Source organism: Centruroides sculpturatus, unplaced genomic scaffold (genome assembly GCF_000671375.1).
Source record: "Centruroides sculpturatus isolate CEXI.00-Female unplaced genomic scaffold, Cexi_2.0 scaffold58, whole genome shotgun sequence".
Classification (NCBI taxonomy): domain Eukaryota; kingdom Metazoa; phylum Arthropoda; class Arachnida; order Scorpiones; family Buthidae; genus Centruroides; species Centruroides sculpturatus.
Window position 1 is genome coordinate 546226 of NW_019384407.1, and position 15892 is coordinate 562117.

The 15892-nt window shown below is 31.8% G+C and overlaps 1 protein-coding gene across 1 annotated transcript; it reads left to right on the forward strand.

Annotated features, from left to right (window-relative positions):
- The first annotated feature begins 2868 nt into the window (after positions 1–2868).
- On the forward strand, positions 2869–11988 carry LOC111618920 (homeobox protein SIX6-like). The gene is made up of 2 exons (XM_023360549.1): positions 2869–3568; positions 11250–11988. Exons 1-2 carry the CDS (start codon positions 2961–2963, stop codon positions 11470–11472), a joined length of 831 nt encoding a protein of 276 aa, XP_023216317.1. The 5' UTR covers positions 2869–2960; the 3' UTR covers positions 11473–11988.
- The last annotated feature ends 3904 nt before the right edge of the window (positions 11989–15892 follow it).

The following is a 15892-nucleotide window of genomic DNA, read 5'->3' on the forward strand; positions in this document are numbered from 1 at the left end:
TGAACCCATTTTTAATGACTGTAGACGTTATCAGATTAGAAGTTGTACCTGCTACACTTATTACACCTCACCTTACTAACGTAACAGCATTATCTATAAAGGAAAAAAAAAAAAGTGAGGGATGCGCTCCTTTATATATAACTTATATATATATATATATATATAAAGAAGGCCTTTATATAAGCCCTTATTTTACTACTGCTATAGTAGCAGTGGGCAGAGTGACAATAAAATGTCGAGCTTCTAAACCAACATATCAAAGTCGAAACCAATTGAACTTCTCGGCAAGCCCCTGTTCTATCCGCGTTAGAAATTTGATTTTGTTCCACTGAGATGTCGCATAAAGTGGAAAGGAGTGTTAGACAGAAGTGACAACGCGACTGATGTTAGAGAAAAAAGAATATCCTCCTCCTCCTTTTTTTTTATTATTATTTTTTTTATATTTTTTCTTCTTTCTCTCTCTCTCTCTCTATCTCTTCTTCTTGGTCTTCTTCTTCTTCTTCTTCTTGTTCCTTTAAACCTCCTGTTCCTCCCACACGTCTTCTTTTTCCACCCTCTACTTCTTTTTTTAAGTTGTATTGTTCGACGTCGTCCTCCGTTGGGAGCTTTTAGCTACAGGGATTGTCATGTTCAATGAAGGTACAAGCAAAATTTACAAGACGATGGAAATTCTTTCTGACGACATTTGTATCATGTCTAGCGGTATGTTACAAATTGAATTGTCCACGTCTAGCCGTATTCAAATAGCTTTTAAACAGGACATAATTGTCAAAGCGAAAAATGGTTTGGTTTTGACTCCGGGCGATGCGTGTTATGTGTGTGTGTGTGTGTGGTGTTGTCTGTGTTATGTGTGCGGGGTGTAGAGAGGAACGGGCCAAAAATTGGAAGTGTGATTGTGAATTCCGATGGCCCGAGGTGCCAAGCTGGTGCATGATAGCCTATACTGTCTCCGTATAAACGCGTTACATCACGTGATGGAGATCTTCCCCCCATTTTTTTTTTATATTTTTATTTTTATTTTTTACATTATTATTTTTTTTTTTCGCTTTATATTTCTATTGACATGCAAACTAAGAAGCGATTTTTTCCCCAAAAGATTTAAGTTTTTTTTTTTTGGTTATACTTTAGAGCTTAAGCTGCTGTGTAGAGACTTGGATATTTTCTAGCCTACAGAATTGACACCGGATGGAAAATCAACTCACTTTAATTCGATTATCTAGGCGTATCTTGCCTATAGGTTTAACCATTTTAATAAATATGAACGCATTCGGATACCAATTTTAGTTTTGTTGTTGGATTGTCTTCGGGCTATTGTGAGTAAGATTGGGAATTAGATAGATAATTAGGCTATGGAATAGCCTAATAGGTTTTATTTTTTCATTTTTTCCCCCTCTTACTCTTCCTTTCAAAGCCTAGAGGCGAATGATTTAATGCCTACTATAGTAATTTATAAGGAGAAATTTTTATTTTTATTTCATCTCTTCACCCAAACTATCAATTTGTATGCCTTTCTACGTAAGTTATCGAGTAAAAGAAAACCTTTAACCTTTCTAAAAGTCATCAAATTATATAAGTTTCCATACAAACAAAGGTTCATCAGCTGCAACCTTCTAGAAGAGAATGCTACAAGAGTAAATACAAATAACACCCCACAAAAAATGTAATTTTTAATTAATATTTTCTATTAAAATGTATTATTTTTTTAAAAATATTTTATATATTGTCCGCGTTAATAGTTTCATTTATTATTTAAGAGAATATTATATATATATATATATATTTTTCCCTTTAAATTATGATGGATAAATTAAGAGACGATGCCCCAGAGGAGTAAATTAGTTAGGTAACGAGTCAAAGAGTCGATTTTATAACTCATAATAACAATTTTGATTACTGCAGTGATGATATAAGCTCTTCCCATTATTCGAAAAAAGGAGAAAATGTAACACAATTACTACTCGTGATGATATCTCTTTCCGATTTTCCTTTTTTTACAATTTACAATGATACAAAATGTGTTTTGTAATAATAACTTTTTTCTTGTAATATCTTTCAACCGGTCTGCTCCTTTCCTAGAATTATTTATCTGTAAGATTCCCGATTTAATATAAAAGAAAATACCACAAAATTCGTTACGTCAGCTTCTCCATCCCTTCCCCCGGTTTTTCAGGCTCTTTATTAAAGTTGCTTAATTTAAATATACGTAGAAGGCCTTTACAGCTTGGTTTTCTATATATATTATAGCCTAGAGAGTATTTTATATTTCTAAAAAAAAGGCCGCTTATTTGATTTATGAGATTATAGGCTCTAACCTAATTTACAGCTTGACAATTGTGAAATCATGCTGACAATCTTCAGGCCTGGTTAGCTTTTTAAGGTATTTTTTCCCTTATTATCGATCGTTTAAGGCGATTTTTATTAATTATGATCGATTTAAAAATAAATCCAATGCATTTTTCTATTCCTCTTAGACTAGGGGGTGAGCACGCGCTTGTGTTTAGAGCCCGATTAGAGTAATTGTTAAGCTACTACGTGTTTTTTTTGAGTGTTGCTGCACTGTGGCATCGATAATTAAGAAATTAGGCTCACAATTAATTAAAAATTTAAAACGGGGGCGATAATGAAGAACTTTCATCACGAGTACGAAGAAAAAAATCAACTTGTAAAGTAACAAAAAGTGATGCAACTGTATCAGGTAGTTGTACATGATACCTCGATGACCTATATACAGTTACACGAGAGAAGATCGTCTATTGGTTGCGGTCGGGCTGATTGGCGTGGTTGTATCGATCGAACAGCCAATGAGAGAAGCTAAGACGTTACGTAGTCGTCAAATGAGCTACGCTTTCTGCCGATGTTTGCCTGGATAGCCAACTGACACCGTATCTTTTTCCCATAACTCCACCCCGCCGTCTCGCCACCGGTTCTAATGTAAGGAAGACAACACATAGAAAGATCTTATGGCTCTGAGCATCGGCGCTGCTCCTTACACACCAATGTTCGTCTTACCTACGTTAAATTTCACCATAAATCAAGTTGCAGCCGTTTGCGAGACCCTCGAAGAAAGCGGTGACATCGAGAGACTAGGAAGATTCCTCTGGTCCCTTCCTGTAGCTCATCCTAATTGCTCCGAACTAAACAAGAACGAGTCGGTACTTAGGGCTCGTTCCCTGGTAGCCTTCCACACCGGAAATTTCCGTGAACTTTATCACATTCTAGAGAATCATCGATTCACCAAAGCATCCCATGCCAAGTTACAGGCCATGTGGTTGGAGGCCCACTATCAGGAGGCCGAGAAGTTGAGAGGTAGGCCCCTAGGACCGGTAGACAAGTATCGAGTTAGGAAAAAGTATCCGTTACCCAGGACGATTTGGGACGGAGAACAGAAGACTCACTGTTTTAAGGAGAGGACAAGAAGTTTGTTACGCGAATGGTATCTTCAGGATCCATATCCAAATCCTACTAAGAAAAGGGAATTAGCTCAAGCAACCGGTCTAACCCCGACTCAAGTTGGCAACTGGTTCAAAAATAGAAGACAGAGAGACAGAGCAGCAGCCGCTAAGAACAGGTAGTAAAATTTATTAATCGTATTAATCAATAGGGAAATTTCTCTGTTGTAAACCCCCCTTACAACAGAGAAATTTCCCTATTTAAAACTTGAGGAAAATGAATTTGCTTACAGATTTTTTTTTTTTTTTTGGTTCCTTTTGTTCGATCCGATCTTGTCCTTGGATCGATCAAAACATGTTCTTTAATACAAAAATATGATTAATATTGTATCCTGTGTGAATATTTTCAAGGTTTCTCCTTTATTTATTTATTTATTATTATTATTTTTTTTCTATAATTTTAATTAGAATAGAAGCATCAAAAATCGCGTCATTACCGATGACAGCTCTCGGCCATTTTCCAAATCTAAGAGTGACAATTGAGAATTAGATAATGATTTAATAACTGCTAGGTATAAATGCGATATTACTCACACTTTCCTGCTTAGTTACCAGGAAACTTTGATACAATATATTATTTTATAGCATTAAAGTAGTGTCTGCCTCCCCCGAGTTACAGAGACCAACACAAGAGACACCAAACACCACCCCCCTTTTATAATTAACTACGTGATTTTCGAGCCTCGAATATACATTAATTGCGAATTACTTAACACCTAAAAGAAAAAAAAACACACACATTTACGTGTTAAAATTTATCTTAAAATTCTGCTGGAGAACGGCATTAACAGCGTAGTTGTTGTTGTTGTAAACAATGGCACTTTAGTAATTTTGGTTGGCAGAAGTGTGTACCAGCCTTGACTGCTTGATTGCGCCAATTCTACAGCAATCAAGGTAGTCAAGGCCATTCATAACCTATTCAATAACAAGTTCAATAGATAAGTGAAGAGTTATCCTTTAAACATCAACAGATTAATGTATGCTTTCCTTACATGGTGACAGATTTTTTTTTTTTTTAAATTTTTGCCCCGTTTTCCTATATTAAATTTTCTACTAGAATCTTTATCGGCTCTAGAAGCGTAGGAAATTAATTTTATTAATATTTTAAACGGGCAACACAGCTTAATTTAAACGTGATGATTATTTTTATTTATTTATTTAATATTTCTTTTACTTTCTGTAAATAAACTGCTATATTTACAGCCTATGTTATTCTTAATTTATCTCGTTTAATTAATATTATAATTGATAAAAGGTCAAACAATTTTCTGCTTCCTTCAAAACACGTTTATCCCACGTTAGATCTGAGGATTTCTTCCATTTTAAGTAGGCCTAGGCCAATTTACACACCCGAAAACAAACTTAAACTTTAAAAATATAATAAAATATACGTTAAATCGATGGTACAGAACGGTACAAGACGTTATTTATTATATAGATGGAAGATAAATGATCTTCTCCAAGGCTTTCAGGCTCGAAGATGGACGTTTGAATTCGTGTTTTAAGGTCTTCGGATTAAAATTTCTTATACATTTCTACTCTTTTTTAGTTTAAAAATATATATTTTACAGCTCGATTTTATCATCAATTGATCCTACTTACCAGCTTAGACAGAAGTGAGGTATGTGCCACCAGTTTTCGAAAGAAAAAATAAATAAAAAAAAGGATTTAACAGGAGCAAAATATCCGTTAAATTCTAGAGATTAGAATGAATATATAAAAAAAAACCCGTAAAATATCCAGCAAATCTTACAGAGTACAGCAAAGTTTATTGTAAAATAGTTGCGTGTCCATTGATTTCTTGTAGGATTCGGGATTAGTGACGGCACAGTAGACTAAATGTTGAAGAAAACTTTAAAAGCAAGAGAAAGTCAGGATGTTTAATAAATATTCATGGGAAAGAATGCTGTCATTTCACAGACAATCTGTTTAAAATAGGAGTTACTGAAAGACTACAAATTGATTTGGTACCAGATGGGAGGATTCGACACCTCGCTATTTAAACCGCTAACCACGTGGGGTGGAAGTCCCCAGACAATGGATCAATAGGCGAGCAAGAGGAGCCTCATCCATCCTGCAATCACAAATCACCCAACGTGCAGATGGCCCAACTGCATTACCCACTTGTAGACACGGTAATCGTATTTTGCAATCCATTTATTCCGGAATTGCAAATCCCTGCTAGTGTCGTGCATTCACAAAGCCACAGATGTTGCTTGATGAAGTGTTCGATAATGAGGAGAAAAATACAAGAAAAAATAATTATCATCATCATCATTTTTTTTTTATAAATTTTTTTTTTACTATTAATACATCGATTGGGACGGGTATTTTCTTCTTCTTCTTCTTCTTCTTTTTTTCTGTTTGTGGATTTTTAGAGGATTTTTTACTACAGATTTTTATTTTATCCCGCAAAAAATAATGTTCTTCGGCTCTTAAAAAAATTAGCAAAGTCGGAATATGAGTGAAAAGGTCTTAAATTGAATAAATTCGAGGGGTTTAGAGTAACACGTGGACCTAAAAAGCGTGTACTTAATGGAGTTATAAATCTGGAGACGTTCAATTTACACATCTAAAATTCGGCATCCGTGATGCTTTTATATAATACTAAAGAAATAAATAAAAAGTTAAGGCTTTAAAATTTTATTTTTAATATATTTTAAGTCTATAAATTCCAAAAATTTTAATTAAAACACCGAAATTTCTCTTGTTCCGTCACCATCTTCATTACAAGTGCCATTCTTTCACCGTATTTTTTTTACGTCGCCACTCGTTTAAATTTAAAAAAAATGAAAGGAATAAACCTCAAAATATCCTAGAAAAAGAATAAAATTAAATCATATTTATAGAAATAATACACAAATAAAGAAAATGTAGCGATCTTCCTGTATAGTTCCCATTATTTACGAACTCAGTTCAAGGTGTTTTGTCTGGAAATTTGGATTTAAAATGGTTGTAACGTGTTAAGATAAATCAAAATTATTCGACTAATAATAGGATTAGTGTTTCGACCTTTCTGAAATATTTAAAATTGGGATTTTTTGGTGCATTGCCCCTAAAATCCGAAAATATCAATCCATTCTTCTTCTCCCCACCGACCAACTTGACCCAGTTAATTTGAAACGTCCTTTTTGAGATGGGCATTTATAAATGTGCGGAACTTTTTAATTTTTCTAACAGTTAAACGGGTGGAAAATACCTTAAATAGGTCAATAACGGAATTTTATTTATAAGATCTTTCTGTTTAACAGAAGAAGTAATGGACAAGTAGGCTCTTAGAGGTTTTAAAACTGAGGTTTCCGGTGGTTTGGGGGGTAGAAAATCTTACTATTTTCGCTCCGTTCAACGAATTTAGCTCGTATTTTTTGTTCTAGTTTTCAAGTTTAGCTTTATAAGACCTTTTTTTTTCTTCTTCTTCCTACTCTCCAATTGATAAGCAATCCGTGAAGTCCCGCCGCTTTCTCTACCCCGAGGATACAATTGCTGACAAAGATGTATAGGGCCTTTTTGTAACCACGTAACCTAGGAAGATTATTGCCTCATTCGGAGGGGGCATTTCGATTGGCATCACGCTGTGTTAAATATCAAAACATGTGCGCGGAAGAACTCGAGAATTAACTCCCTTTTACTGGGATTTCCCGGGCCTTAAATCACCAGCAAAAGACCGTCCCCTATAAAACGGCATCTTTATACCTAAAATCGTACCTTAACACTTTTCGGGTGAGTAATTCTCGCATTTAACTCCATTAAATTAATACTAAATCGGGTAGGTTTAGAAAAAAAAATCCTATAGAAGATAATAGAGCCTTAGGCGATTTTGTAGAGTGATAAGGCCATTATTCATCTTGAGAAGAGGAAACGTGCTACTATCGGAATATTGACAGTGGTTGTAATTAATACGGTGTTTACGCTAAAGACTGATAGTTTGCCAGATTTCGTTACATGATTATTAGAAATGGGAGCGAACAGGAAACGATCATTCATCAACTCTAATTTGTCACCTGATCTAATTGTTAACGGGTTTCCAATGACGATTTAAGAACCTCGGGGGCCTTGATGACGTCTTTCAAACACTACCATTTATCTTATAAACCTAGATTTTAAGCATTAAATAAAATTATCCTTACAGTAAACTTCAATCTTGTTATCGTTATAATGGATCCTACCAACCCCTGTTTAGGCCGACATAAATTTTAGAACCCTCCGATTGACTTTGCCTTGTCTGTCTCCCTCTTTAATTAATGTAACTTATAGTAAACTCTATTTTATCACTGTCTAATTTTATTAAACGGAACCCATTTTTAATGTTGTTACTATAGTAACAGGAGTTAAATGGATGGTGTATATAGAAAACTAGTCAAGTAAAGAGAGAGATTGTGGTCCGTTTTTTGCGTGTTTTCTGACGAAATATATGACTTAATTGTAATGTTTATAATAATATTTGACAATTAAATACAATTTTAATATCCTGTTATAACAATAAAAACATAATTAATACTTCTCTAAACAGTATCAAGCTCTAAAGGGGTCTTATAATTTTACTGTTTTAAGTAAATTAATTAAGTTATTTTTTATGTAATATTATAAAATTATAACTTATTTAACATAATTAGAGTAATATTTTAATTATATTTTTACTAAATATTACGTAATTTTGATCGAAAACATCGAAATTATTTACTAAATTCTATCATCACTCCGACCATCCTCCTCCTTCCATCAAGCTTATCATCACAGGAATAGGCCTAGATTCTTTTAAAATATAATTCTATAAAACGATTTAATTGCAATTAATTATATTAAAACGTAATTTATTGCTATAATTTCCACAATTTTTACCATAATCTATTAATTAAGTATGAAGGGATACTATAATAATGGGTCTAAAATAAACACAGGCCTATAGGCTACTTATATAACTTATAGTTTATCGAGAATGGCTTCAGTTTAGGATGATAATTTAATAATTTATATTAAAATTATATCGTTACACTGATTAATTAATTAAAAATTTAACTTATTATATTATTTTTTCGTCTACCCCCATTTTAAGATAGTAATAATATGAGTAAAAAGTTATAGGGCCCGATTTTCACGTAAGCTTAAGGCCTCTCGTTGAGTGTGAGCTTAAGTCCTCACACTTTTATACGTATTATTATTTACTGGAAGGAAAGGGGCCTCTTATATGTTGCGTTATGAATCTATAGTTTAAGGCCTCACGTTTTTATGTATATCATTATTTGTTGAAGGGAAAGGGCCTGTTATACGTTAAAGTTTAAGACACCATACAGGCCTTCTGATCCTTCACTCGACAAACATTTTTTTGTGTTTATACTCTAACATAGGCCGATAATTTAGAAGAATACAATACAGTATTTTTATTAAGTCAGCATACATTAGGCCTGTATATATTTTAATTAAAAAACACTAAGAAGTAGTGATTAATATATTCTATAGTCGAAAATTTAAATTAATTTACAAATTAAATTAAAAATTGAAGGCAACTTTAAGCCCGCGATACTGTTATCATAGGCTTATAACCAGAGTTTGATATTAGTTGTATTTATTAAGGTAATTCTATTTAGATTTTCTAGGCCTACTAATAAATGTTATACATTTTATAGTTTTATATGAAAATTATAAGAAACGGGACAATTTTATATATAATTTTGTATAGGGCCTACAGCCAGTCTACTTTCTGCTGTTAACCTACCAAAAAAATATAAGTTTATATAAGTTTTTTTAGTAAAATAGTCGACCCCCCTATAACACTGTTGATAATTCCGTTTTATATGAATTCCATGTTGTACGAGTCACTTAGATTTTACAAATACGCGAGTCGTTCACAGCCCGGCACACGTATTTGTAAAATCTAAGTGACTCGTACAACATGGAATTCATATAAAACGGAATTATCAACAGTGTTATAGGGGGATCGACTGTAATTCGTTTCTTTTGTATATTAACACAGAAGCCTTCTTTTATATTTATAAGAAAAATGACTTTAAAATCGATTATAGTATATGAATATTCGATATTTTATAAAGATTTGTATAAAGCTTATTTTACGTTTATAATTTAAAAATTTAAACTGTTTTTATACAAAATAACTGTTTTTATATTGTTAGATATAATATAAAACAGTTTTTATAGGCTTATATAATAATATTAGGACTTAGAAAAACCGTTTTGCCACATACTGTGCGATGTATTATTCTGTTTCTGTCTGTAGAATAAACACTTTCCTAACGAATAGATTCTTTTTTTTTCCTATTGTGACGACAGAAACGAATACAACACGCGGGTAAAAAAAGAAAAATCTATTTTGCACTTAAAATATCGAAGATAAAATAGAAATATTCAATCAGAAATTATAGTGTTTGATCGTTTAAGGCTACCACAGCAATGAAAACTTTAGAAGCTAACTTCAACACGAGAAAAAAAAAAAAAAAACACACACACACACACATACAGTTAATGACGGAGTAAAGAGAAAATAAATATTGATTTCTAGTTTATTCGTAAAAGGAATGTGAACTTTCAACAGGTGATGTCGAAATTTAACAGCTACCTTACGACTTTGGTTCGATAGAGGCATTGTCTGACAATACTTCATTTGTGACAAACCACTCGGGGCGCGATTGTGTCATCCTAAAGGTATTGACAACAGGGAGGGTTCCTACATCATTCAACACCACTTTCGTCATGATGGATGGCTACTGCACGTGAATCGGTGACATGTGTCAGATTTGCACGACTACCGTCCGGTAAATAGTGGACAAGCTCTCCCCTATTTACATTCGATCGTATTACTATGCGTTAACTCTCTTAAAAATTATTATCCGTAACCTAGGATATGAACAAACAAACAGTATACACACACACACACACATACACACATCTCATTTTTTAAGGTGGAGGGAGAGGGAAGGGAATTTTTAAAAAATCTTAATAAAAACTACTTCTCCTGTACAGAATTTTATCCAGATTTAGAATCGGAGGTAGCAAATAATAATATTGGAGACTTACGCCATTATGTAATTATCAAAATATTTAGAAATTTGAAATATGATGTCTTACTTTAGCTGTCAGTTCCAGGATGTGGACTGAAAACTAGTTTTATAAATGGGAAGCGTGTCATTTTTTTTTTTTGACACAGGGTAGACCCTTACACCTTAGACTAACTTCAGAATTGGTTATTCTATAAATAATAATAATAATAATAATAATATTTAGAGCATTTCGTATGTGTGTAGTAAGACTACACGGTTTACCAACGATTTTGCGGTTAATCTCTAATGCAATTGTATATTAATTAAGTTTATAGCCTATATATACAATATCTTAATTAATGATGATTTTAATTGAGAAATATTTAATATTATTTGATTAAATCTTTTAATTAAAGATTTTACTGTAAGATGGCGTCGTTTTATGATTATATTTAAAACTTGTCAATTGCTAGTTTCTGATTGGATGAAAATGATTTGATAAAACTGTATTTGACAAATAAAATCGTGTATTACATTCAAAACTGATCAATTACACATTTCTGATTGGTTGAAACTGATTTGAAAACCGTAATTTAATAATCGAAATCGATTAATTACATCTCTAAACCATTTTACAATGGAGAAATGAAATATATTTTAAATATCAACCGAATTTATCAAGTTACAATGTTAATAATAAATAGAAATTTCTATAATATAAATCACAATTATTTTCAGCAGGAGATTTTAACGAAGCGATAAAAAAGTTGAAAGGTTTATCCTATATATGTGTGTGTTGTTTTTACAGATTGCTACAACAACAACTACAACAACAACAGAAATCAAGTACTGGAAATCAACCGTCAGTAAGCAACAACCAAAAATCAAACGTCGACGATAACGAAGCGACAAATGGAAGTTGCGGTTCTTTTACTTCTAGTAGTCAGGATCCAGGAAGTCCTGCAGCAGTGTCTACAACATCAGGATCGAGTAGATGCTCTTCACCACAAAATTCTCACAACGGACAATAATTCATTGGATGAATACTGTTATTTTTGTGAAGACTATTTATACAAAAAAAAAGGAAAAAAAAAATATTACATATAAATATATATAAAATGAGCTCATGTACAGAATTGTGTTCAGTGTTGCTAACAAAAAAAAAAAGATAAAAAAAAATAATAATAATAATAAGAGTGCAAATGCATTTTGGTGCAAACAAAAACAAATATATATATATATTATACATACATATATATATATTGTTGTACAGTATTGTTAGTGTCTTTGTTAATTTGCGTTTTTTATTGGTTATACATGTTATAAAAAAAAGTATATATATATAAAAAAATCCGAATTTTATGTAATTTCCAAAATTGCAACTATATAAAAAATAACGCAGCAAAAATATATTAAAAATAAAAAAAATCTTTGGCTTCTTTTCTGGTTGTTACGGGTTTGTATAGGATAATTGGTGATATAATTGTACATATTGTGCTATTGTTTAAAAAAAATAGCCTATCAGATCATTAAACTTACATTTAAAATCCTTTGCTAACTTATTTTCATTATATAATTGCATTTTAAAAAATTTATATATATATATATACATACACACACATTTGTAGTGTTTAAATTATTTTTCTTTATTTAAAGTTTCTCTCTGAAGAATTATTCGGACATTTTCTAATTTAAAAATTTTTACTACTCGTGGAAAATTGGGCATACACATAGAACTTGATATGTATTATGCTAATTTTTTTAACTTTTTATATACATGAAAAATACTGAGAATTGAATTAAATTTCTGACTCTTTTTACTCGAATTTAAATTTTGAAAAGTCCCTAAAAATATTGTCAAATTTTTTATAATATGAGCGGCAACAAAACGATGAGTTTTGAATTTATAACAATACAAAATTAATAAAAATTATTCTTGTGCTAATAATAATAATAATAATATGCATTATATAGGCCTACATATAAGACAAGACACAAGTGATATGTCAGAATGGAATGTTGGGAGATTAATAGTCGACGGGATTTATCATCNCTTAATAAAAAAAATAAGATTGAACATTATCGGGATTTAAGAAATATATAATTAATTAAAAGAAAATTTAACGATGTAACAATTATTATTATTATTATTTTTTTTTATGAGTTTTTTTGGAAGGTTTTATTTTGAATAAATTACAAAATAGGCAAATTCATTTCAAATTTTTATATTCTGTTCTATTATTTTGTCTTTGTTAATTAGGTTATTAGGTTTTTCATACAATAATAAGAGTCCTGATTATAATCAGGGCTGTTTGACACGCGTACAAGCAAACAAAATCAGAAAAATAAGAGAGAAAAAAATAAAATAAAATAAATAAATAAACTCCTGTTCTGTTTATATAATCTATGAGAACTGTAACACAATATATTCAAAATAGTCTGTAACGCCACTATTCATGGATTAAATGTGATTTTATGCTCTAAACAATCTCGTGAGAAGCCTTTTCAGGATCTACATTTACAATACAGTGGAAAAAGAAATATATGTATATATATATATATATTTTTTCCTCCCTATCCTTTTCGATTCATCTAACAAGGGGCCTCATATTAACTAGATGCAAGTGAATGGCATTTTTCAATTGGGCCTTCTAATCTTTTTCCATTTGTGAAAATGGGCGTGAAGATGAAATGGAATTACGCGCCTCCACTTTTTACAAGAGGAGTGGAAATTTTTGTAAATGGGGCCCCCATTATTGCTTATGGGTGGTAGTATAGGCCTTGAAAAAGCCAAGCAAACAAAGAAGGTCTCTTCCCTTCTACCTGAAGAATCTGTTCAACGTGTTTCTTTAACTGTCAGTCACGTATCTGACATGGAAGTTAAGAGTCCTTGAATAGAAGGCCCGGGTCAGGTGTGTTAAGTGTAAAGCCGACATATTCTCTCTCAATGGCTAACCTTGAAGGATGATTATATATAGGAATGACAAGATTTTTTAACGTAGGGATGCATTTTTTTTTTATTCTTCTTCTTCTTCTTCTTCTCTTCCTCTGATAATCATTTTTTAAAATCAATTGAGTGACAGTATAATTCCACCCTTGCGGAGTGTCAACAGCTTTATATGACTCTTACCTTTCCGATAACGCATTAACTTAAATTATTCTAATTAATTGGATAAATATCTTAATTATTTTTAGATTATCGATCATCCTTCCAAACATTAGAGTAAGCGCTTAATGGATATTAATTAATCATTATGATAAGGATTTTGCTCACGAATTATTTAAAAATTCGAGGTTTTTTTTTCTACCGATTTTTATTAGTCGGAATTTCTAGAGTGGGTCAAATATAAAAATTTTGGCAATGTTCTCCCTCAAAAATGCGCTTTTTAATACCGAATTAAGTCAAGTTTTTCTGAATTAATGACAATTAAGAAGCCAAGAATTTAATTCTAGATTAGAATTAAATCGGAATTTTGCTCTATAATCGATTTTATAACTATTTTTAAGCATTAATAAGTAGGAATTTTGCTAATATTTTTATGAATTAATTAATTTGTTAGGTGAAAAGACCAAGGGAAACTGCAGTTTTTTTTTAATTTATAATATTTTAGATAAGCGTAAATTAAAAAAAAAAAGTTATTATATGTGTATACACGATGTAGAAATTTTAAATTAAAACGGTTTTTTTTTTTTCTTCCTTCAAATGGGGATGGAGAATGGGAGTTTATTATTAAACCAAACCGAGCTGAATATTGTCTGCTGAAGAGAAGCATAATCAAATCACGAATTCGATAATTAAATCAAGCGCAACATCGTCTAAAATTACCTTTCTCTCTTCTCTCAATTGAAGGGATTAGTCGAAAACCGGTCACGTGACTGGGAAACTAAAGAACGTTTGCCACACTTAAACACTATATATATAGCCTATATACATACATCGATTAAAAAAAAAAGGAAGGCCCGAACGAGGGCCCTATCGGAGAGGAGGCGATAAGAAATACTACAATGATGCTCTCACACTCTTGCACTTTACCAAATGATTACCCTCTGCCCCTACAAAATTGTCGTCACCTATTACATAATGCGTGATTAGTGTTTTGTTGGAGGTTTGGCGATAGACGGTTTGTCTGTATAGGGCCAGGTGTTTTAAGGATCTGTAGCCAATGTTTGATACGGGATCGATTTTTGCAGATAAGTGCTCTGAGAACAAACCACGTGACACAGGGTAAACATATCCATTAGTCGCTTGCTGAATCCATTACCCAGTATTGAGGTGCCTCCCTCCGATCTGATATTGTCCAGATGACGAGGAAAAAAACGGTAACAATTACAACTAGACTACTATTTCTGCTTGATACTTCGCGACGTGTTCTTCTTACCTTCTCTAACAATGATTTTAAAAATTGCAAACTCGATCACCCACAGTAAAAAGAAAAAATTAATTACCTTCTCCATTCTAAGAAAAATCGAGTATATTTTAAGTTAATTAAATAATTAAAACCATTTAAAACTGAATATTTAACACAGAAACACGCCTAGTTGTAAGTAGAGATACGCGCGACACTACCATAAAATAAACCCACTAATTAAACATATTTAAGCACTAATTCAATTAACGAGCATATAATCTTAAACATAATTAACTCACTCGATTATTTCCTTTAAAAAAATAAATGATAAATTAATTTAAAAAAAGGGATTAAACTGTAGAGAGAAAAAGAAAGAAGTGAAGCCCTTAATAAAAAAAATAAGAAGAAGAAATAAATAAGATATAAAATTTAGAAAACATAAATCGATAAAAGTAGAAAAATTTTGACTTTATTCTGGTTATTTTATTGTTAGAAAATGAGTCATTTGTCGCATTTAAAAAAATCCCTAATCCCGCGAATCATTCACCTAAGTCAAAAACTGATTAGGGAACGTGTCATTGTTATGGAAATTTAATATTCTTTTCCAATCATTTCTCCTCCCAAATGGAGTAACAATATCAAAAGGTAACAATGAGTCTGATATTAGAAATAGCGATAACATATAATAACAAATTCATTTTGTTCAACTAAAGATCTATAATGTCAACATCCAGGTGACATTTTAATCTTCTCCTCTAGTCTGGATCGCCTATTGATTCAATGAACTCTCTTGTGTAACAAATGTCCATTGTCCCGTATAATAAAAGACACTATATCGCGGCAACCACCTACGACGAGTATCGTTTTATCTACAAATTTTCAATATTTACACGTTTTCTATTATTATTATTATTCTTTACCCACTCTTATATTTATCACGTGATATATATAAAAAGTGATCAATAAGCAATTGGGCAAGAGGTGTAGAACAAACTTATCTCCATTGTAAGGTCTTTTCTAAAGAGTGGAGTGGTCTACAGGAGGGCCCTTAGAAAACCTGAAATTGCTCTTTTAACTATAATAATGGCTCCCCTTTTTTTTT